General features: G+C 46.5%; 1 protein-coding gene across 3 annotated transcripts in view; it reads right to left on the reverse strand.

The window, feature by feature from the left end:
• Window positions 1–19927, reverse strand: part of LOC310669075 (integrator complex subunit 6-like) — a 39361-nt gene extending 19434 nt beyond the window's left edge. The window contains exons 1-8 of one of the 3 annotated variants that reach the window (XM_083422582.1): window positions 19573–19927; window positions 19287–19364; window positions 12085–12234; window positions 11059–11148; window positions 9197–9380; window positions 5292–5420; window positions 4599–4762; window positions 2669–2821 (exon numbers count right to left, since the gene is read on the reverse strand). In XM_083422582.1, the coding sequence (XP_083278708.1) occupies window positions 2669–2821; window positions 4599–4762; window positions 5292–5420; window positions 9197–9380; window positions 11059–11148; window positions 12085–12234; window positions 19287–19364; window positions 19573–19683 (1059 nt within the window). In that variant the 5' untranslated portion in view covers window positions 19684–19927. The remainder of the gene's footprint in view (window positions 1–2668; window positions 2822–4598; window positions 4763–5291; window positions 5421–9196; window positions 9381–11058; window positions 11149–12084; window positions 12235–19286; window positions 19365–19572) is intronic. The other 2 variants (XM_083422583.1, XM_083422584.1) reach the window with 2 other exon arrangements.
• Window positions 19928–25128: the final 5201 nt, after the last annotated feature.

Below are 25128 nucleotides of genomic sequence, written 5' to 3' on the forward strand. Positions count from 1 at the left end.
GAAAACCCTTTCGTCTTGTGGGTTTTCCGTCTTGCGAGGCATTCGTCTTGCGGGGCACCACTGTATAGATTAAGTTTGCAAAGTGAAACTAGAAGAAAGTTATATATTGGGGGTGAGATACCAAAGATGCAATGTTAATTAAGAACTTAAAGAAGGAATCCCCAACTTGCAGCCCTCCAGATGTTTTGGCCTACAACTCCCATGATCCCTAGCTAACCCCAGTGGTCAGGGATGATGGGAATTGTAGTCCAAAACACCTGGAGGGCCAAAGGTTGGGGATGCCTGACTTAAAGGTTAAGAGATGTCGGGTATTGGAGGAGAAAAGTCACATGGGTGTATTATTTGTTTTCTATGTGTGGTTATTGTTTTGTATTTTTCATTTCTAACAGATTAGTGTATATGGGGGGGGGGGAGGAGAGGAAAAAGGAAACCCAACCATGTTCTTAGAACCCAAATGCAAGAAAACTCATCACCAGCCCTTGCTCAAAAGGCGGTCTCACACTGTCAACACCCCGCAGACTTAGCTTTTAAAACGAAATCTCCATTCCTCCACAGGGTAAGTGGAGCTTTTTTGGCTACTCAAACAGATCACTCAAATAATCCACTTAAAATTGGTTCACGGGACTAAGAATAATAGAGATAGTGTTGCCCACTTGATTGACAATTGTTTAAGCAATTAGGAAAATGCTCTGGATCTGATCAACTTCCCGCTCAAGTCAGTTGCAAATGATTGGGTAAATAATTGTTCAAGGGCTGCAGAGTCCATTTTTTTTTTTAAAAAAAACCTTTTAAATTAAAAGTATCAGAAGGCAATGTCTTTTATTTATTAAATATCTATACCCCCCTTTCATCCGAGGATCAAAATGCAGTCAACGGTGTAAAGACACAAAAATGAATAGTATAGTAGCGAACCAAAACAATAACTCCCCACATTCACAGTTTAAGACCAGAGATCGTGGTGCCCAAACTTTTTCCAAAGAGGGCCAGATTTGATGAAGTGAAAATGCGTGAGGGCTGACTAAAGTTCTTGAGATTCTTTTGGGGTTGAAGCTGTTGAGCTTTTTTTAGGATTTACCCCAAAACTGAGCTTTCTTTAGAACTGAAGTTTTTGAACTTGGGGGGGGGGGTGAAGCTGTTGAACTTCTTTTAGGATTTTACCCCAAAGTTGAGCTTTTTTTAGGATTGAAGTTGTTGAGGAGTTTTTTTTGGACTTTACCCCAGGAAATAAACCGGATTAAACCGACCAGCATGCCAGATTGGGCCCCCGAAACGGACCTTGGACATGCCTGCTTTAGAACAACCAAATGGAATTTCTTCATCACATAGATCTTGGCGCAAATTGAGCTTTGACTTCCTCCCGTCCCCCTCCCTGACTTCCAGATGAGGCCCCTGGAACGCACTTTGGACATACCTGGTTTATGGGGAGGCATTGCTTCTGCAAAGCAAAGATTCCTTCTCCCCCTCCCCCTTATCAAACCAAGATATAGTGGTACAGTGGTACCTTGGGTTACATATGCTTCAGATTACAGACTCTGCTAACCCAGAAATAGTGCTTCAGGTTAAGAACTTTGCTTCACGATGAGAACAGAAATTGTGCTCTGGTGGCGCGGCAGCAGCGGGAGGCCCCATTAGCTAAAGTGGTGCTTCAGGTTAAGAACGGAGCTCTGCAACGGATTAAGTACTTAACCTGAGGTGCCACTGTACCTCCGGTTGCCAATGGGATCGACTCCAATCAGATCCCAAGGTTTCCACAACCGGAGGTGCCTGTTCTGCACAGGTACATGGCACAGTAGATGGTTTTGTTAGCCAATGGACTGGGAGAAAAAGAATGCTTTTGCTTGGGCTCCTTAAATGAAAATAAGGCTAGGCTTGAATAAAATGTGATCCATTTTGATAATTCTTGTATTGTTATAAATATGAGCTTCTCAAAACGTAGCAGAAAGGGACACGGGTGGCGCTGTGGTCTAAACAACTGAGCCTTGGCCATTCCGATTGGAAGGTCGGCGCTTCGAATCTCCATGGCAGGGTGAGCTCCCGTTGCTCTGTCCCTGCTCCTGCCAACCTAGCAGTTCAAAAGCACGTCCAAGTGCAAGTACATTAAATAGGTACCGCTCCGGCAGGAAGGTAAACAGCGTTACTGTGTGCTGCTCTGGTTTTGCCTTAAGTGGCTTAGTCATGCTGGCCACATGACCCGGAAAAACTGTCTGCAGACAACACTGGCTCCCTTGGCCACTAAAGTGAGATGAGAGCCGCAACCCATCGTCCGCGACTGGACTTAACGGTCCCGGGTCCCTTTACCTTTTTTTTTTTTTTAAAAAAGTTGCAACTTCTCTGAACTTTTATCTAAAAAGCGTGACACGTAGCGGCACTAAAGGGCTGTAAGGGATTAGCAATTCTGCAAATTTTGTGATGGCGCATGGGCAGATGTTGAAAACCAATGTTTCAACTGGGAACCGTCCTCAGGAAGAGAAAGTTCTTCTCCAGCTCTGCTAAGCTGGATTGCAAATGCTGAGGTCCCAAGCTAGGGTCTTTAACATGCGACGACCTGGCTGCAAATGGAGGGGCGGGGGGAGAGAGAGAGACTAATACAGGGCATTCTCTCTACTTTCACCTGCAAAGTTTATCCCAGACTTCCTTGGGAACCCTGCAATGGGTATATCGCAAATACCTGCCAGCACACAATAGGCGACTTCCGCTCCAAGATGTACTGAGTTAGAGGTGACGGTTCGAGCTCGTACTTGTCAAAGGGAAGCTTGTCGATCACCATGGGCTCGCAATCCATGCAGGAGAACCTCACCACTGGGTGGGCTGTGCGGGGAGGCTAGGAAGTGGGGGGGGGGAGGAAGAAAGGGAATAAGAACCATTTGGAGGAAAAGGGAAATAACAACAACAACAACAATAATAATAATTCATTATTTATACCCTACCCATCTGGCTGAGTTTCCCCAGCCACTCTGGGCGGTCTCCAACAGAACATTAAAATACAATAGTCCGCCAAACATTAAAAGCTTCCCTAAATAGGGCTTCCTTCAGATGTCTTCTAAAAGTCTGGTAGTTGTTTTTCTCTTTGACATCTGGTGGGAGGGCGTTCCACAGGGCGGGTGCCACTACCGAGCTTACAGGGCGTCATCCCAAGAGCCAACTGGCCAGCTAGGCAAGAACATTAATTTATTCCTTTTTTCATAATCCTCCACAAAACATCGCAAAGAATGGCTAGCTCAATAGCTATCCAGCACCAAGTGTTCAAAATGTAGAATACATTAGTCACAATGTTCCAGAAGGTTGGTCTGTAACAGGGGTCGGCGAACTTTTTCAGCAGGGGGTCGGTCTACTGTCCCTCAGACCTTGTGGGGGGCCGGACTAGATTTTTGGGGGGAAGGGGGGGATGAACGAATTCCTATGCCCCACAAATAACCCAGAGATGCATTTTAAATAAAAGGGCACATACTACTTGTGTCAAAACACACTGATTCCCAGACCACCCAGGGGCCGGATTAAGAATGCGATTGGGCCGGATTCGGCCCAATCGCCTTCTAAATCTGGCCCGCAGATGGCGCATGAGTAGAATGTGTGCTTTTATTTAAAATGCATCTCGGGTTAATTATAGGGCATAGGAATTCGTTCATATATTTTTTTTCAAAGTATAGTCTGGCCCCCCACAAGGTCTGAGCGACAGTGGACCAGCCCCCTGCTGAAAAAGTTTGCTGACGTCTGGCCTACATGATCCCCACAGTGGGAGAATTAAGAGGTTGCAAGGGGGGATATTAGGGGAGGGGTCAGCAAACATTTTTAGGAGAACGGTTCATTGCCCCTCAGACCTTGTGGCGGGCCGGACTGCGCACGTGCAGCAGAAGGGGGCTTCTCTCTCTCCCCCCAGCCCCTCCCATCCCCCTGCTTTCCTACCTCCTCTGCTGCTCTGCCTGCGGTTGGGAGCCGCCGCCGCCTCCGCCTCTGCTTTCCAGGGCGCCAGGCACAGGGCCCACAGATGCACCCAGCTCCAGCCAAAGCCCCGCGACGCGGCCATCACGATGCCCACAGCGCGGCCATGGGTGGAGAGGGCAGATGGTGAGCCTGGGCCACACCTTGGCGCGTGGGCGATGAGGCTTCGGATTGGCTGGCACCAATCAAAGCCCAGCTCCCTTCCTTCGCAGGATGGGGAGAAGCCGGGAGGGAGGAGGCAGTGTTGGGGAAGGCGCCTAAAAAAAATGCAAAAAAATGGCGCAACCCGAACAATCATGCTGATCCAAGCGGCGATTCCAGGACTGTTCTTAGGCAATTGGGCCTGATCCAACCTGTGGACCTTAGTTTGCTGACCCATGTATTAGGGCTACCCAGTGTTACTTGAGATTGGATGCGATCTGAAAACAGAGAATCAGAGCTGGAAGGGAAAGCAAGGATCATTTGCTTTCCCTGCAACCCCCTGCAACGCAGGAACCTTTTTTGCCCAAGGTGGGGCTCAAATCCACGATCCTGAGATTATGAGTCTCATGCTCTATCGACTAAGCTGTCCAGCTACTTTCCACCACATTACCAATGGTCACCAAAAGACATTTGCGTTGACCGTATCTGCAAAGAAGCTTGAAAGCCCTGCGACATACCAGTGTTGGTGAATTTTGATCGGGCCAAAAGGATTCTGGAATTGGCCAATGCCCGACAGGAACGCCCGTTTTAGGATTAGGCCTCACATAGATGAGCTTATGACAGCTGTGCCATGGCTGAGAACCAAAAGAATTGATAGGTCTGGTGACATCAACAAGTCCATCTAAAATCCAAAAGGAGAACAATAATAAGTTAGTACAGCACATTAGGTCTCGAGCATTACTTTTCCAATCACTACTTAGATGTGTTTTCTCAAAGCCACGTGCGAACAGATTAGCTGTAAAACTGATATTTTGAGTTGGAAAAACAAGGAAGTCTGTGTAGTGGTTGCACATCTAAGACTGTTTTGGGAAAAGTAGGTCTATTGACTGGTTTTGTGCCTAAGATAATTTGGGGGAGGGGAGATTAAAAAGTCTGTGTGGTGGTTTTGTGTTTAAGATAAAGATTAGTTTTGCATCCAAGAATGAAAACATGCAGCAGGAGAATCATTTCCGGAGCCAGAAATGAACCAGTTTAAGCATTCAAAGAACTGAAGATAATTGTTCAACAGAAATGTCAGAAGCAAAGTTATAATACAATATTGTGTACAGAATCTACTCTGGTTTTGCAATATCATTCTTTTTTTTAACCAAAGACGTTTACACATTTGCAAACCTTAAGAGTTTACAATGGTCATAAAGCGTTTACCATACCTTCCCCAATGTAGGGTGGATCGGGTCCCGATTTCTCAAAGTTTATGACAACACCACTCTGCACTTTCTGGGCAAGAGATTCTAAACACTGGTTCAGCATCCTCTGAGTCCGAACACAATAGGAACGTCCTATAATGGAAAGCGAAGAGATAAGGAGATTCTGAAGCCAACATGACTTGTGAATATGGCAAAAGGCTACTATTGAAACAGACCAGGGGTCAGCAAACTTTTTCAGCATGGGGCCAGTCCACTGTCCCTCAGACCTTGTGGGAGGCTGGACTATATTTTAAAAAATAAAATAAAAAACGAACGAATTTCTATGCCCCACAAATAACTCAGAGAAGCATTTTAAATAAAAGGATACATTCTACTAGTGTCAAAACACACTGATTCCCAGACTGTCCGCGGGCCAGATTTAGAAGGTGGTTGGGCCTTAGTTTGCCTACCCATGAAGTAGACTTTCCATCATGCCAGCTTATGGGGAAAAATAAGACATCAGTATTGTTGTATGGGAGGTACAAGCGCCCCCTGCCATTGTCTTCCCTTTGGCACCAATGCCTGGCCTGATTAAAGCAGAGGATATTTAACTTTGCACACAAGCTGTTGAATCTTGTTCATCCCCTTTGTAAAGAAGCGCCACTGAACAGAATTCGATCGTACACGGGTTTCGGTCTTATCATACCTCAGATCAGGCACCCCCAGCCTTCGGCCTGCCAGATGTTTTGGACTACAATTCCCATCATCCCTGACCACTGGGGTCCTGTTAGCTAGGGATCATGGGAGTTGCAGGCCAAAACATCTAGAAGGCCGCAGGTTGGGGATGCCTGCCTCAGAGCAAAACTATGGCACAGATTCCATGTTTTCAAACAGCCAGTGCAAGGGCTGTTGTGCTAGCGTAAGAGTGAGAATAGCTGCACAATAGCAACGCCAATGGGTTTACTTTGAGACTGGATGGGCAACAAGACGGATCGGGGCTACAGCAATCTGTTGCGCAACCAGCCATGAGAAACACAGTGACTTCCTGTAGCCTTCTCTCATGCAAGCCATTCTGCTAGCTCATGAGGTACACCGCCAAGGAAGTTGAACCTGGTGCTAGGTTGAATGCCTACCTGTGACTTCCAGGTTTAGCAGGAAATAAAAGCTTTATCTCAGGGGTCAGTTCATGGTCCCACAGACGCTGTGGTGGGCTGGAGTGTGCGTGTGCATGCACAAATGCTATTAACGACACTGCTTCCGGTGCGGAGGAGGCACGAGCAGTTTCCCATTGGCTGCAGGAGCTTCCAGAAGCCAACGGGAAGCCGACCAGCACAGGAGAAGGTGGTCCTCGCTCTGCTCTCAAGACCAGTGTTATGTGGTCTCAGCAGCTGCTCCCAGTCACTAGTCTAGCTGTTGCATTCTGGATTAATTGTAGTTTCCGGGTCACCTTCACGGGTCACCACGTAGAGCGCATTGCAGTAGTCCAAGCCGCTCTGGCATGAAAGCCTGCAGGCAGGCAGGCAGGGTCTCATCCTGCGTACCAGATGGAGCTGCCCTGGACACAGAATGGACCTGCGCCTCCATGGGTCCAAAATGACCCCCAGGCTGCGCACCTGGTCCTTCAGGGGCACAGTTACCCATTCAGGACCTTTTTGCATACATAGGCATATACATATAAATGTAAAATGTATTTTTCTGTCTAATGTATTCCTCAGACGAGTGACATGAAATAATCTTCTAAGTGTCTAATGATAGGGTTGGCAGACAAAAGAACCTGGCACTGGGAGATGCTGGCAGAGGCAGACAATGATCTGGGTCTAGGTTCCCTATCTTCATCTGTTCCACTCTAGCTAGAAAAACTAGAAGTACAGTGGTACCTCAGGTTACATACGCTTCAGGTTACAGACTCCGCTAACCCAGAAATAGTACCTCGGGTTAAGAACTTTGCTTCAGGATGAGAACAGAAATCGTGCTCTGGCGGCGCAGCGGCAGCAGGAGGCCCCATTAGCTAAAGTGGTGCTTCAGGTTAAGAACAGTTTCAGGTTAAGAACGGACCTCCAGAACGAATTAAGTTCTTAACCCGAGGTACCAGTGTATCATAATCTGCAGGAGTGGTCAAGGTTTGTTGATTAGTAGGTCTCTTGGACTTTTTTTCAACCTGTCCAGTGGGGGTAAGCCATAAATAAACTCCACCTGTTGAATAGTCATTATGATCTCTACTTAATTTCTTCCTTTTCAGATTAGTGAGTTCATCAGAGAAGTTCTTCATGTATTCTTCTGTCGTTTGTATGAGTTTGTCATAATCAAGTTTGTTTAGCTTGGCTTCACGACATTCTTTCGCCTCCTCTATATCCTTATTAATCTGGTCTAAACTGGCTACGAATTGTTCCATTATTAACAACATTAAATCACTGGAACATTTGTTGAGAATTTGTTCACACCCATTTTTCCACAAATCTGTTATCCTCTTTGAATTGAGTAGGTGCCTTTGGGATGCATAACCCTCTAGGAATCAAATTATTCTTAACATACTCAGCAAGTGAGCCTCCATGCCTCTCTAAATGTCCTTTTTGCTTAAATACAGACTCAAAGTTCATGTCACCATTAAGCACCTGGTCACCTTCACTCTGAAAGAAGGTAAACATGTTTAATAACTTGTGTTTTTCTATATCAGTGTACCCATTTATTTATTTTTTAGTATAAACAGCCACAACAAAACGCAAAACCAAAACAACCAGAAAACCTAAACTACTTAAAGTAGCTTTTCAGTTGATCACTAAGTCCAGTATGCCTGCCAACCCTATTGTCAGGACTGGTCGTTGTCCTCTTCAGATCACCACACAAATGCTTCTTGTTCTTTATAAAACTTTTTATGGCGTGTTAACAAAACAATCTTATAAACGGTTCTTAACTATTCTTCCTCAGAGTCACTTCTTTCAGATACCTTCTGAGCTCTGCTTCTCCATGACCAGCCACTCTCAAAATGGCGAAGGCGCCTTTCCCTTCGCTTTCCTGCTCTTTTTTCTACCCTCCTGGCTAGAGCTGGCTTGTATCTCCCTTCCTCCGAATCTGAGCTAGAACTGAACCCTTGCCTTTCCTGGGAACAGCCGGTCCCTCCCTGTTGTTCCTCTTGCTCCCTTCTATTCGATTCACTGTTCTCCCTCCCCCCTTGGGGAATGCTTTCTCCCTCTGAGAAACTGAAAACTTCTAACTCTTCCCTGACACCTATCATCTTCATTAGACACTTAGAAGAGTATTTCATATCACTCGTCTAATGAATACATCAGACAGGAAAAGACAGTGGTACCTCGCAAGACGAAAAACTCGCAAGATGAAAGAGTTTTTTGTTTTTTGAGTTGCTTTGCAAGACGAATTTCCCTATGGGCATGCTTCGCAAGACAAAAACGTCCTGCGCCTTTTTCTTAAAACCATCAATGCATTCCTATGGGAAACCGTCAATGCATTTCCTATGGGAAACTGTGCTTCGCAAGACGAAAAATTCACAAGACGAAAAAACACGCAGAACGAATTAATTTTGTCTTGCGAGGCACCACTGTACAAGAGAAAATAGAGAAATTAGATCAGAATGTACTATGGCACTGACAAAACAGGATTTGTATTTTGTACATACTGGACCTGGTGATCAACTGAAAAGCTACCTTTTAATGTATTATGTCACGAAGTAAGTAGTTTCTAGTAAAGAACTTTGCAATTGTTACAATATGGCCTATTACATGTGTGTTTTTTTCAACTGTATTTGTGTAATACAGGCCTTCTGGTGGTTTTGGTTTGACACAGGCATCTAGGCACATATAGACACGAATGAGAAGCTTAGCCAGATGTTACGTGTCAATGCACTAATGCTCTTCATGATTTCAAAGTAGATGGATTGAGGTTGGCAAACCAAGAAAAAGGTGCAAAAAGGCTACCTCCTGTAACTTCACACATCTGTGTAATGGCAGACTCATCTGTCGGGACACTTCCTAGCTGTTCGGGCTCCACTGAAGAGGCTCCAGGTAAGCGCAGCACAAGGGCAAACAGCCTCTGATCCCAGCGAAACGGTTCTTTGGTTAACTCGCTTCCAGGAAGGGGAGAATTCAGAGGAAGATGAAGCTAAAAAGGAAGGCAAGACACCTAGAGACTTCGCTAGAACAGTAAGCTCATTTGATTCCTTCTGAAAAGGAACCACAGAATCACAAATCACAGAGCTGGAAGGGACCGCAGGGAACATCTAATCCAGGGGTCAGCAACCTTTTCCAGCCATTGGCCAGTCCACCATCCCTCAGACCATGTGGTGGGCTAGACTATATTTTGAAGGAAAAAAAGAATGAATTCCTATGCCCCACAAAAAACCCAGAGATGCATTTTAAATAAAAGGACACATTCTACTCATGTCAAAACACGCTGATCCCCGGACCGTCCGTGGGCCGGACTGAGAAGGCGATTGGGCCACATCCAGCCCCCAGGCCTTAGGTTACCTACCCTTGATCTAGTCCATGGATAGGCAAACTAAGGCCCGGGGGCCGGATCCACCCCAATCGCCTTCTAAACAACAACACAACAAAATCTGAGGTTGCTGGGTGGATCTTTGCACCCTGGGGGCGCATGTGCTCAAGACGGCCCTGGTTCTGCTTCTGATTTGAGTGCCACACTTCCGCTTTGAGTGTTACACTGAGGTCTGTTTTGTGGTCTCCAAAAGAGGTTGAAAGATCTCAAAGCTAATCTTAAAAAAATGTAGTACAAACATCGGCAATTGGGAAGCACTGGCCTTGACCAAAGGTGTCGTGGGCTTTAAAGACACTCAAACTCGGGACGCAAGGGAGAAACGGGCGAAGAGGAAGGAAGCCTCGCTGGGATCAACTCCCGCCCAGAAACCAATGTCCCCACTGTGGAAGGATGTGTGAATCCAGAATTGGCCTCCGCAGTCACTTACAGACTCACTGTTAAAATCCTTATTTATGGAAGAAAATCTTACTCGGCTACAAGGGATCGCCGGAGGAGGAGAAACACTTGCCCTATTGCAGGTGGGAAAGCAAAGTGTCTTGAGTCTGATTTTTAATTCTGGAAAAGTATGGCATTGCTACCAGGAAGAGAACTGGCTTTTTCATGCTTACTAGAAGAAAAACGAAAAGACATGAAGTGCTTGGCATGCTCTCGTCCATGGGGTCATGAAGAGTCGGGCACAACTAATCAACTCAACAAGGACAACATCTTCAGGCAAGGCTGGGCACGCCCCCTGTTTGAAACCCTGAACAGCCACGGCTAGTCAGTGCAGGGCATCCTGAGCTAGAAGGACCAGCAGCCTGACTCTGTATGAGCATTTACTGTTCCCAACCCTAATCCTGCAGAAAGCCATCTAATTACGATTATAATTTGTTCCTGACTTGTTTTGAGGAGGTAATTGAATTATTATTTGATTTTATACCAATGTTATATATTTGATGTCATAGTAATAATAATAAATTATTATTTATACCCTGCCCATCTGGCTGAGTTTCCCCAGCCACTCCAGGTGGCTCCCAATCGAGTACTAAAAACAATACAGCATTAAATATTAAAAACTTCCCTAAACAGGGCTGCCTTCAGATGTCTTTTAAAAATAAATGATAATAATAGCCACCCTGAGCCCAGTTTTGGCTAGGGTGGGCAGGATATATATATATATAAAAAAATAAATTATTATTATTTAAAACAGTTTCCCATGTTTGCATCTTCTTCCAGCCTAATCTCCCTCTGAGCAAGACAGGAAGAACGGGATAGAAACATAACTATATTCCAGTTGAAAGCTTACCTCCTCCTGCACACCTGCCATATTGGTCAACTTGTTTCCATCCGTGATAGTAATTAAAATCGAGGGCTCTAAAAAGAATGGGTTCCTTCCCTACAGAGAGGAGGGAAAATATATCTGTGTTAACGTTTGAAACACAAAGGATCCATTAAAGACAGGGAGGTTCAACAAGGTCGATCGCGATCTACTGGTAGATCCTAGCGAGGTTTTCATAGATCGTGGTCAATCTCTAGCTCCCTTTCCTTAGCGTCGCTAAAACTGACTCCTGCCATGCCCTTTTTGTGAGTGATTTAACCCTTTTTTCTGCCTTTAACCTCCCCAAAAACATTTTTTAAAACGGGGATTTCCTCCCTAAAAAAGCCCACCCTTCCTTAAAAAAAGCTCAAGAGCTTTGACCTGAACCCCGCCAAAAATGGGCTTTCCTCCTTCCCAAAAACAGGGCTTTCCTTCCAAAAAAACAAAAAAAAACCTAAACACTTTCACCCTGAACCCCTAAAAAAAGGCCTTCCTGTTCCTAAAAAAAACCTCAACAATCCTGACACCTGAACCTCCCAAAAGGGTAGCCGTGTTGGTCTGCCATAGTCAAAATGAAATTTAAAAAATCCTTCCAGTAGCACCTTAACGAGACCAGCTAAGTTTGTGATTGGTAAGAGTGCATGCACACTTCTTCAGATACATTGAAACAGAAAAGTGGTTAGATCACCACAAGTTTTTAACTCTGAGTAGATCCCTTGGGAGTTGGCCACCCCTGCATTAGAGGATCACGGCCATCAACATGCAAATGAGATCTATATATCTACATAGATCTGCTCTGGCCCCTGGCAGAAGGTATTTCGGCTCATCATACAAGGTACTAAATAGGCAATTTTCTCAGGCTCTGGTAGTTGCAGGAGCAAGTAGCAGTGAGTTCCCCAAGTGGCCCGTTTGCTTTATTTTAAATGCGCCAGCAAATATTCACATCCTAAAGATTAGATGCTAAGGTTTTTCAGGCAAGGCAGTGAGGAAATTAAATTAAATTAAATCCATTACCTGTCCATAGTTGTCTATTCCAGACACCAATCTATTGAGGTTGAGCAAATCAAACGAGGATCGAAGGGCCTGTCCAAGGGTGGTCAGTCCTGACGCTTGCAGATTTTTCAGTTCATTCATAAAAGTGGCATGGTTCTCCTTCCATCCAGCCTGCAAAATAACATTATTCCACACTTTGTGACAGCCCTACTTTTAAACAAATGTCTCCAATACATATATAATTACTCTACATTTTCCCCATTCTTTGACATTTTTAGCTTGGATTGACCCCCAATTGTCTCTGTTAAGTCTGGCCAGTTCAATATAATCAAATAATTTATTCTTTTTTTGGAAATGAGTGTTCTCACAGTCCCTGCAGCATAAAGGAAGATTTTCTTGTTTCCTTTGGCTATATCTATGTCCATTATCCCTAAGAGAAAGGCTTCTGTTCTCTTTGCAAAAAAATTTGTAAACGTTTTCTTTAGTTCTTCATACACCGTGTCCCAGAAACTTTTGATTTTTTGGCAAAACCACCACATATGTATGAGTGTCCCCTCCACTTTGTTACATCTCCAACACAGATGTAATTTTACATACATTTTACATATTTTGGTAAAAGCAGTGCCCCCAAATCAATACAGTGGTACCTCGGGTTAAGAACTTAATTCGTTCTGGAGGTCCATTCTATAGCAGAGTCTATAACCTGAATCATCTGTAACCCGAGGTACCACTGTACTCGGACTTGTTTCAATTAACCTCCGCAGGATGATTTGTGCTACATAGGTTATAAATGGTTAAAAAGGGGGTTATAACAAAGTATGAAAGAGAATTTACTAGAAGTGAAAAAGAAAACCGTGCAAAGCATGAAGGAAGTCAAACAGTAGGAATGAAGAATGGAAATATGGTGTGGGTGTGGGTGGGTGTATATCAGTATTCTTTTGTTCGTTCTTTTTTTCCTTTCGTTTTATTCTCTTTTTTTGAGGGTTATTTTGTTTGTTTTTGTTGCTTTTTTTTGTTATGTGTTTATGTTAATAATACAGTAGTACCTCGGGTTACATACGCTTCAGGTTACACACTCTGCTAACCCAGAAATAGTGCTTCAGATTAAGAACTTTGCTTCAGGAGAACAGAAATCGTGCTCTGGCAGCGCGGCAGCCCCCATTAGCTAATGTGGTGCTTCAGGTTAAGAACAGTTTCAGGTTAAGAACGGACCTCCAGAAAGAATTAAGTACTTAACCCAAGGTAAAAGGTAAAGGAAAAGGTACCCCTGACCATTAGGTCCAGTCGTGACCGACTCTGGGGTTGCGGCACTCATCTCGCTCTATGGGCCGAGGGAGCCGGCGTTTGTCCGCAGACAGCTTCCGGGTCATGTGGCCAGCATGACTAAGCCACTTCTGGCGAATCAGAGCAGCGCATGAAAACACCGTTTACCTTCCTGCCGGAGCGGTACCTATTTATCTACTTGCACTTTGATGTGCTTTCAAACTGCTAGGTTGGCAGGAGCTGGGACCGAGCAACGGGAGCTCATCCCGTCATGAGGATTTGAACTGCTGATCTTCTGATCGGCAAGTCCTAGGCTCTGTGGTTTAACCAACAGCGCCACCCGCATCCCTTTAACCCGAGGTACCACTGTATTATTAATAATAATAATAATTTATTTGTACCCCGCCCATCTCACTGGGTTTCTATCTATGCGGCTTCCAACAAAGATTAAAATACATTAAAATGTCACACATTCAAAACTTCCCTAAACAGGACTGCCTTCAGATGTTGTAAATAAACTCAATAAAAATAAAAAATATTTTAAAATATATAGAATTACTCTTTTGCTCAATACATTCGAGGTGAGTATGAAAGACGGCCTGGAGCTCCTAAGACAGGTAAGTTTTGAGCAAAACCACCAGCCAGAAGCATTTCCAACTTAAGGATCCACCCCCCGCCCAACAAAACACAAATTTTCACTTAGAAACTCAGATATATAAGCTAGGCTCTAAATACCTCCTTAAAACTACTCTCGTCAGCTCATATAAATAGGTGAACCTGGTGAGTAACTACAGTTCCCAACCCCTATAGTGATAATTTGCTGGTTGCCTTCTGATCTTGTTCGATTTTAATCCAATTTTAAGCTGTATTTCAGTCGATTGCTGAATTTTATGTTTTAATGCAGGCATAGGCAACATTGGCTTTCCAGATGTTTTGAGAGTACAATTCCCATCATCCCTGACTACTGGTCCTGCTAGCTAGGGATCATGGTAGTTGTAGGCCCAAAACATCTGGAGGGCCGAGGTTGCCTATGCCTGTTATAATGTATTTGTATTTTGATGTTAGCCACCCTGAGCCCGGTTATGGCTGGGGAGGGTGGGATAGAAATAAAAATTATTATTATTATTATCATTATTATTATTATTAAGGTTACAGTTGCCAAATCAGAATGTCTAGTTGCCATTTGGGGGCTAGGTGGCTCAAAAGTTGATTTTTCAATTTTGGGCTCCGCTTCTAAAATTTATTCCAGTTGTTCAGATGAAATATAACAGAGAGAATTATACAGGGTGGGGTGTTAGTGTGTGAAAACAGCCAGGATCCAAGGAGAATTTTCACGCAATTTAGGCTCATGCAATTAGAAAAAAACCTCCTGTTTCGCTTATTGTATTTTAATATTGGACTATTGTTCTTTAATATTTTGAGTGGCTGGGGAAACTCAGCCAGATGGGCGGGGTATAAATAATAAGTTGTTGTTGTTGTTCAACCAACTGGGCTTATTTTGGGATTAAGATAAAGCTAATTGTGGTCTCTTTCCAAATAAGGTATAAAAATGGTGAGAAGCACCAGAGAAAAGGGTCACCAACCAATGTGAATTTTTCTCATTTTATTCCCGGTGGGTTCAATACGCCATAGGGTGCAAACCACAACTAACACGTGTATCATCCTTTTTTTGTAGAATGGGCTAGCGGTTATAAAATAAATTGCTATTAAATGAAAAAATTTACAAAAATAATAATAATTACTTTTTTGTACAGGTTTGTCTCTTTGAGCCTGAAATAACTCACACATTCGTGAGAATAGTTAAAATTGTACCCTCTTATGTTACAATGTTATCTGAAGTTATTTCACCTACAGTAACCCTCTGATTTCTTCTCGCTCGCTATCATATATAGCAGCAGGGTTTCTCAGTTCTCCAAGTGATTGACTTAAGCTGCACAACCAGGGTGGATAAAAATCAATTATTTTTAATGGATTTTTTTGATCTAAATTGGATTTTTAAAATAAAATGCTTTTGGAGGAAAAAATCTTCCTAAAGATAGTTTTCTATTTAACTGACATTCTAATCTAAAGGCTATTCTTCAGGAAATAAGGATTTGTTTAAAGTTTTTCATGTGTGCTAAAACTCAGTCTAAGGGTTTTTTTAAAAAATAAAAAAGTTTAACCACATCAGTAAACAAACATGGATACATATGCTATAATGTTATTTCTGTAGTTAAATAAATTGTTTAAATTGTCATGAAGGAAATGATTATTTTTCTTCTTCCAATCAAATACAGGGGTACCTCGGGTTACAGATCGTGAAGCTGAGGCTCCAAGACTTTGGCCACCTCATGAGAAGAGAAGACTCACTGGAAAAGACCCTGATGTTGGGAAAGATGGAGGGCGCAAGGAGAAGGGGATGATGGAGGACGAGATGGTTAGACAGTGTTCTCGAAGCTACCAGCAGGAGTCTGACCAAACTGCGGGAGGCAGTGGAAGACAGGAGTGCCTGGCGTGCTCTGGTCCATGGGGTCACGAAGAGTCGGACACGACTGAACGACTAAACAACAACAACACCTCGGGTTACAGACGCTTCAGGTTACGCGTTTTCGGGTTGCGCACTGCGCCGAAACACCAAATCGCACTTTGCGCATAAGCGCCGAATCATAACCTGCGCGTGCACAGATGCGGCACTTGGGATTGCAATGTGCTTCCCACACGGATCATGTTCGCAACACAAGGTTCCACTGTACAGCAGAAAAGTTGTCCAAATAGAAACGATAATTCCATAATGAACGGTCTATGTCTTTCTGATACTAGAACCAAATTGGTCATTTTTTATGTAACTGTAAAAACTACTCTGAAAATTTATGACTCCAAAAATGAAACCTTCTTCTGGTTCTTGATATGAAGAGGATGCCAGCAAGGTTGAACCTTTCTGTAAAAAAATGATTTCAATCCAGCCTTACTGACTAGTGATTTACCCGAGGTACTATTTCTGAGTGAGCGGAGTCTGTAACTTGAAGCGTCTGTAACCCGAGGTACCATTGCAGTTTTTGCTGTTATATATAAAAATGACTGATGTGGTTATGCCAGCCACATCCAACAGTTGATCGTGATCTACAAGCAGATCACTGAATATCTGGTAGATCACCCCAAAGTAGCTCAACCACTTTGGCTCTCCTTAAAAAAGCTCAACATTATTGCCCTGCACCGCCCCAAAATGGGGCTTTCCTCCTCCCAAAAAAGCTCAGCAACGACCTGAACCCCAAAAAAGGGGGTATATCACCGCCAGTTTTTAACTCCGTGAGTAGATCTGAGTCTCTTGGGAGTTGGCCACCCCTACATTAGAGTATCACAGCCATCAACATGCAAATGAGATCTATATATCTACATAGATCTGCTCTGGCCCCTGGCAGAAAGTATTTCGGCTCACCATACAAGATACTAAATAGGCAATTTTCTCAGGCTCTGGTAGTTGCAGGAGCAAGTAGCAGTGAGTTCCCCAAGTGGCCCGTTTGCTTTATTTTAAATGCGCCAGCAAATATTCACATCCTAAAGATTAGATGCTAAGGTTTTTCAGGCAAGGCAGTGAGGAAATTAAATTAAATTAAATCCATTACCTGTCCATTACCTGTCTATTCCAGACACCAATCTGTTGAGGTTGAGCAAATCAAATGATGATCCAAGGGCCACCTCCCTAAAAAAAGCTCAACAACTGACCTAGATCCCTGGCCACCTCTGTATAGACGAAGTAAGTTTGTTCTGGTACAGGTTTCCTCACCCTCAGCCCTCCCAATGTTTTTGGCCTACAACTCCCATGATCCCTAGCTAGCAGGACCAGTGGTCAGGGATGGTGGAAGGTGTAGTCCCAAAACATCTGGAGGGCCGAGTTTGCCGATGCCTTTTCTAGTGATTGCTAGAACAGTACAACAGAAACAAAACAAACAAAAAAATGGGTGCTTTTTTTTAACCCCTGAGACTACAATTCTCATAATCCCTGACCACTGGTCCTACTAGATAGGGATCATGGGAGTTGTAGGCCAAAAACATCTGGAGGGCCAAAGTTGAGGAAGCCTGCTTTAAAGCTATTAACCCCTTGTTGGAATAAACCAGATTTCCATGACACAGTTGACATGCCTGCTCTACCATCTAATCCAGAACATTCAAATTCGGCCTTCCAGCTGTTTTGGGACTACAGCACCCATCATCCCTAGCTCACAGAACCAGTGGGTCAGGGATTATGGGAACTGTATTTCCCAAACAGCTGGAGGGCCAAGTTGGGTCATGCCTGCTCTAGTTCAGCTGGTATCCCAAGAAATGGGGCATTGCATCAGGATGAACATTTGCTGAACTTCTTTTGACAAAGGAGCACCTAGCTCAGGCATGGCCCAACTTGCCCCTCCAGCTGTTTTGGAATTACAATGCCCATCATCGCTAGCTAACAGGACCAGTGGTCAGGGATGATGGGAATTGTAGTCTAGGACAGTAGAAGGGGGACACCGCTGCAGTTCTCTCTCACTGCAGATTTCAGCATGGCCCAACTTGGCCCCTCCAGCTGTTTTGGGACTACAACTCCCGTCATCCCTAGCTCACAGGACCTGTGGTCAGGGATGATGGGAATTGTAGTCCCAAAACAGCTGGAGGGCCAAGTCTGGCCATGCCTGCCTGGAGGCACCCGGGTGCAAGGTGGGGATGCTTTACAGATAATAATAAGAATAATAAAAATAAATTTATGTTCTGCCCTCCCCAGCCATAACCAGGCTCAGGGTGGCTGACATCAAAATACAAATACATCTTAAAATGGGATTAAAATCCAATAAGATCAGAAGGCAACTGGCAAATTATGATTATAGGGTTTGGGAACCTTAGGTACTCACCAGGCTTACACACACACACACACACACACATATATATATATATATGAGCTGGTGAGAGGAGTTAGAGAGGCCTCATACATAGGATCTTGTAGGAGGAGAGGGGTCAGACTGGGCCCCAACCAAAGGCCTGCCGGAATGATATAAATGCATAGCTTGCATGCAACACACGTATTTACACACACAGTGGTGACAGACAAGCATTCACACGCGGGGGGAGGATGCACCTTCATCTTTGGATGTGCCTGCAAACAGTGATTCGTTTTATCTTAAGTTCAAACAGCCCCCCCCCAAAAGGAGGCCGCTTCCTGGACCCCCCAACTCCTCGCCACCACCATCTTTTGGCCTCTTGGGCAGGCATGGCCAAACTTGGCCCTCCAGCTGTTTTCGGACTACGATTCCCATCATCCTTGACCACTGGTCCTGCGAGCTAGGGATGATGGGAGTTGTAGTCCCGAAATAGCTGGCAGGCCCAGTTTGCCTATGTCTGATTTAACCTTTGGCCATTGCTAATTGGAATCCTCCTACCTGCATTCCAGAAGCTGAGCTATATCAACAACAATTTATTTACACCCCACCCATCTGGCTGGGTTTCCTGCTCTTGGGAGACACGGGGGGGGGGGGGGCTTGTGGGAGGGAAGCCGACTCACCTGTCCCCAAACTCCCCTACTCGTTCCAGGCAAAGGCAAACTCGGCCCTCCAGGTGCATTGGGACTACAATTCCCACCATCCCTGACCACTGGTCCTTTTAAGCTAGGGACCATAGGAGTTTGAGGAAGCATGGCATAGTCCATCACGGGCCTTGGCAAACTCGGCCCTACAACTCCCACCCTCCCTGACCACAGGTCCCGCGAGCTAAGGATGCTGGGAGTTGTAGTCCCCAAACGGCTCGCCCGCCAGGCGCTCCGCCTCCCCGCTGCCTTCCTCCGGGCGGGAGGTGCCGCGTGGTGTCGGCAGGGCCTTCTTCTTCTCCTCCGCCTTCCTCTTCTTCCTCCTCCCTCGCTCCCTCCTCCATCTAATCAGCGCCCTCAGCCTCCATACAAAAGCAAAATGTCCGCCATCTTCGCCCGCGGCGCGCCCGGCGGGGGGAGGCGGGCGGCTTACCTTGATGCAATAGGGCGCCTCGTCGAAGGTGACCAGCATGTACCTGTCGCCGCGGCTGGCCGGGTCTCGGGCGCGCAGCTGAAGGGGAGAAAACGGGAGAAAGGAGCGCGTTAAAGGCGCGTCTGAGGGGGAGCGGGGCGGGGGGGGGGGCTCTCGACACGCGTCTTCCGAACGTGCGAGCGGGCGCTCGCGCTCGGGAGCGCGGTCTCTGAGGGTGTGTGTGTGCGCGCGCGCGGACTCGGACGGCCACGTCAGGCGGCGGGGCGGGGGGAGGGCGCGCGCGCACCTTCATGAAGAGCTCGACGGCGCCCTTGGCCACGTCCAGGTAGCTGGTGCCCAGGTAGGCCCGCTGGTTCATGGAGGCGGACGTGTCGATGAGGAAGAGCAGGATCGGCATGGTCCTCCGAGGGAGGCCCGGCCGGGGGGCAAGACGACGAAGGGAGGCCGCAGCCCACTCGCCCGCGCCGGGGCGTTGCTGCTGCTGCTCCTGCTGCTGCTGCCGCCGCCGCTGAACGTACGACCGCCTCCCTCGAGCCGCGCGGACGGACTGACAGGCTCTCGGCTCCTCCCGGCCGAGCCGCCGCTCGGGGGCGGCTCGTGACCCGAACACCGGAGCGCCATTGGCCGCCGACGAGGCCGTCGTCTGCATATGCATGAAGGGCGGGGACTGCGGCCGCCTCGGCCCTCGCTCCCCTCTCTCCACCCTCGCCACTTCTCTCGGGATGCGATTGGCTTATGCGTTGCGGGCAGGCATCAGGGGGCGGAGCTGGGAGGGATGATTGATGGGCGAAGGCGGAGGAGGCGGCAGCATTAGGGCCAACATGGTCCAACTCGACCATCCAGCTCTTTTGGAACTACAACGCCCATCATCCCTAGCTAGCAGGACCAGTGGTCAGGGATGATGGGAGCTGTAGTCCCAAAACCGCTGGAGGGCCGAGTTTGGCCCACAACTCGGGTAGGGCGTTGGGTTTCCAGGTAAGAGCAGGACATGGGATCCCAGACCTAGAAGGTGCCAATGCCCTTGAGTAATCGTGCATGGGCAGTACCAGATTGACATGTAAGCTCAACAAGCTCTAGTTTAGGGCCCCACTCTCTTGGGGGTCCCCCCCAAAAATAAAGGGGAAATAACTGGATGTACATTTCCAAAGTATAAGATAAAAAAACAAATAAAATAAAACCTACATACATCAACCATGTTTTGAGTTGTGTAGGCTCCTATTTTGTTATGTGCAAATGCCTTTAGATACCTATTAGGTCCATCAATGACCATATAGCATATACAGTACTCAACACAAAGAAATAGCAACAATTGGTTGCTGAGGGCCTCTTCAAACCTAAATCCAGGTCTCTATCTATCTTACATCTATTATCTACCTATCTATCTATCATCTATCATCTATCTAATCCAAACTTTTTTTCAAAGAGGGCCATAATTGATGAAGTGAAAGGCTGTGAGGGCCCACCAAAGTTGTTAATCTTTTTTTAGGATTGAAGTTGTTGAGGGTTTTTTTTAGTATTTTAAAAAGGTAAAGGTAAAGGTACCCCTGCCCGTACGGGCCAGTCTTGACAGACTCTAGGGTTGTGCGCCCATCTCACTCAAGAGGCCGGGGGCCAGCGCTGTCCGGAGACACTTCCGGGTCACGTGGCCAGTGTGACATCGCTGCTCTGGCGAGCCAGAGCCACACGGAAACGCCGTTTACCTTCCCGCTAGTAAGCGGTCCCTATTTATCTACTTGCACCCGGGAGTGCTTTCGAACTGCTAGGTTGGCAGGCGCTGGGACCGAGCAACGGGAGCACCCCCCGCCGCGGGGATTCGAACCGCCGACCTTTCGATCGGCAAGCCCTAGGCGCTGAGGCTTTTACCCACAGCGCCACCCGCGTCCCACTTTTAGTATTTTACCCCGGGAAAAATAAACTGCCGCAGGGGTTGGATTAAACTGACCAGCAGGCCAGATAATAATAACAACAATAATAATAAATTTTATTTATACCCCGCCCTCCCCAGCCAAGGACGGGCTCAGGGCAGCTAACAGCCAATAATAAAAACAAGTTGATTGAATACAACTTAAAAACAAGATTAAAATACAACATTAAAATATTAGGGTGCAGCCTCTTCACAGGAGGAGAAAGTAAAAAGAAAGACGGAGAGGGAATCAAACTGATTCTAAGCCAAAGGCCAGATGGAAGAACTCTGTCTTACAGGCCCTGCGGAAAGAAGTCAGATCCTGCAGGGTCCTGGTCTCATGAGGAAGAGCGTTCCATCCGGGGCCAGTATTGAAAAGGCCCTGGCTCTGGTTGAGGCTAATCTGACTTCCTTAGGGCCCGGGACCTCTAGGGTGGTTGCTATTTATGGACCTTAAGGTCCTTTGTGGGGCATACCGGGAGAGGCGGTCCCATAGGTACGAGGGTCCTAGGCCGTGAAGGGCTTTAAAGATCAAAACCAGCCCCTTAAATCTGACCCTGTACTCCACCGGGAGCCAGTGCAGCTGGAAAAGCACTGGGTGAATATGCTCCCATGGCAGAGACCCCGTGAGGAGCCTCGCTGCAGCATTCTGCACCCGCTGGAGTTTCTGAGACAGCTTCAAGGGCAGCCCCGCGTAGAGTAAATTACAGTAGTCAAGCCTGGAGGTGACCGTCGCATGGATCACTGTGGCCAGGTCGGGGCAGGAAAGGTAAGGGACCAACTGCTTGAGGCGGCGAAGGTGGAAAAATGTCGCCTTGGCTGTTGCTGTAACCTGCGCCTCCATGGAAAGGAAGGCGTCAAGGATTACACCCAAACTGTTAACGGAAGGCAATGGCACTGATTGAGCCCCCGCAAGAGAAGGGAGTTGGCCCCCCAAACCCATGTCATCCCAATCCAGCCAGAGGACCTCTGTCTTCGAAGGATTTAGTTTTAATCGGCTCCCATGAAACCATCCAGCCACAGCTTCCAAGCATCTGGTCAGTGTGTCTGGGGCCAAGTCAGTGTGGCCATCCATCAGTAGTTAGAGCTGAGTGTCATCAGCACATTGGTGACAACCCAGCCCAAAGCTCTGGACAATCTGGGCAAGGGGGCACATAAAGATGTTTAAAAGCATCGGGGAGAGGATTGCGCCCTGCGGCAGTCCACACACCAAGGAGTGGCGCGACGACATCTCCCTCCCTATTAGATTAGGCCCCCAAAACAGACATCGGACATGCCTCTATCAATCATCTGTCTATTTATCTAATCTATCATCCATCTATCTAATCTATCTCTCAATCAATCATCTATCATCTATCTATCTATCTATCTATGCTCTAGCTATCATTTATCTATCTTATATCTATCTCTATCTATCTATCATCTATCTATCTATCATCTATCATCTATCTATCATCTATCTATCTATCTATCTATCTATCTATCTATCTATCTATCATCTATCTATATCTATCTATCTAAATATCTACCTTATATCTATCAATCTGTCCATAAGGATCAGGCAATGCCCATGTCTGAGCTGCTGCTGCTGCCACCACTGCTGCCGGCCCAGCTGCTCTTTGGTGTCCGCCGCCGCCAGGCCAGGCCAGGCATGCTCCCAGGGCCAGATTGATGTATAGGCTAATTAGGCTGAAGCCTAGGGCCTCTAAATCTAGGGGGCCTTGCCAGTCTGGTGGCCTGGGGGAAAACTTCAGTATATAACAAGCAAAGCCCTTGGGTTGGACTCGATGGCCCTTGTGGTCTCTTCCAACTCTATGATTCTATGAAACCAGTTCTAAGGTTTCTCGGGCTTTAGTTTGCCTACCCATGCATAAGCTACAGTAGGAGGATTCGGGTGGCGACATTGTCTCAACCCCTGAGCCTCTTGGGCAGGCTTCCTCAACCTCGGCCCTCCAGATGTTTCGGCCTACAACTCCCACGATCCATAGCTAGCAGGACCAGTGGTCAGGAATGATGGGAACTGTAGTCTCAAAATATCTGGAGGGACAAGGTTGAGGAAGCCTGCTCTTGGGCTTGCTGATTGGAAGGCCGGCGGTTCAAATCCCCATGACAGGGTGAGCTCCCATTGTTTGGTCCCTGCTCCTGCCAACCTAGCAGTTCGAAAGCACGTCAAAGTGCAAGTAGATAAATAGGAACCACTCCGGCAGGAAGGTAAACGGCGTTTTCGTGCGCTGCTCTGGTTTCCATCACAGTGTCCCGTTGTGCCTGATGCAGTTTAGTCCTGCTGGCCACATGACGCAGAAAACCTTCTGTGGACAAATGCTGGCTCCCTTGGACAGGGCTGGATTTCGAGGAAGAGCAGTCCTTGGCCCCACCACTTGGGAGGCCCCTCCCAGCTCCCCACCCTCACAAGCAAAATTGAGTGACGCCAAGGGTGACGGTGATGGGTCTTTAAAATTCTGCAACTCTCAATTTCTCCTCTAAAGGACAGACGGTGTCATTGTTAAAAACTATGGTGATTTTTTTAAAAAGCATAAAAATAATACAGAGAAAGTTTTGCGGTAACTGAACTTTGTAAACCTTTTGCAGAATCAGCATTCATGTTAATGTTGTACAGTGGTACCTCTGGTTACGTACTTAATTCGTTCTGGAGGTTTGTTCTTAACCTGAAACTGTTCTTAACCTGAAGTACCACTTTAGCTAATGGGGCCTCCTGCTGCTGCTGCGCCGCCAGAGCCCGATTTCTGTTCTCATCCTGAAGCAAAGTTCTTAACCTGAAGCACTATTTCTGGGTTAGCGGAGTCTGTAACTTGAAGCGTATGTAACCCGAGGTACCACTGTAATGTTATTCTTTAAAAAAACAACCTTGAGTTTACAAATTATATTGTGGCCCTTAATTCATTCTTTTGAGTCTTGAAAAACTCCTCTCTCCTGAGCAGTTAGTAACCACAAGGCTAAAAAATAGCTGCAATATTGCTTCCACATTAGAAAGGTCATCTGATTTTTTCCCTTGTATATAATTTGATAAATGTCTGAATGAAACAGAGAGGGCTCTGCTGTAAGCCTATGGCTTTGTCTCACATACAGGTGAAAGTGCCAAAGTTTCAGGTCAATATCTTCTGGGTAGGCTTCCATCAACCGTTCAACACCTTGCTGAATTTCTGTCAAATTAGCAAGAATGGCTGTGATGGGATGAAGAGCTGCTTGTGTGTAAACTGCAAATCCCTCAGAGTTTGAACAGTTTCTCAGACCTCTGCCTGTGACGGAGCCCCTCCAGCATGGCTGCGTCAGTCGCTAGCAGAATCCGAAAGTGGTTGCTTTCGGAAACGTTTCCAACATAAAAGCTCCTTAACGGAAACACGTCTTCTGGACTCTCTGCGTGACAGTTTCCGGCGAGGAACGGGTGTCCCTATAGGAGGACCTGAGACATCCCCACTGTTTTCGCTGGAAGCATCTCTGAGCCATTCCTCCGACTCTCCTTCCCTTGACATTCCTGTTCGCCCCCTACTGGTTCCCTCTTCAGGTGTTACGTCTCTCTCTACTTCAGAGAGCCTTGGCACCTCTTGTGCTGCCGATGGCAGTGCCCTGACATCCACCTCCCCTCCAGGGCCCCCTTCACCCCCTCCCGTCTCCTCCCCTTCGGGTTGGGAGGAGGCAAAACCCCGGAAAGAACCTTCCTCATCGTCTGAAGTTTCGAACACCTTTCTCCACTTGTTGCGGTTCCTAGTCTCTCGGTACTCCTCGTCGTCTGAGTCCGTTCCTTCTTCCAACTCCGACTCCGCGAATCCTTCCAGTTCCTCTTCCTCGTCTGTGGTGCCGAAATACTCCCTCCTAAACCTTGCTGCCGGCTGTGGTTTCCTCGGGAATCTTTGGTGGAACGTTTCTGTTAAAACCTCGTCATTGACCTCCTCTGCTGTCACCCAAGTGTTTTCCGACTCC

This window comes from Podarcis tiliguerta (genome assembly GCF_965153285.1).
Source record: "Podarcis tiliguerta genome assembly, chromosome: Z".
NCBI classification, from domain to species: Eukaryota; Metazoa; Chordata; class Lepidosauria; order Squamata; family Lacertidae; genus Podarcis; species Podarcis tiliguerta.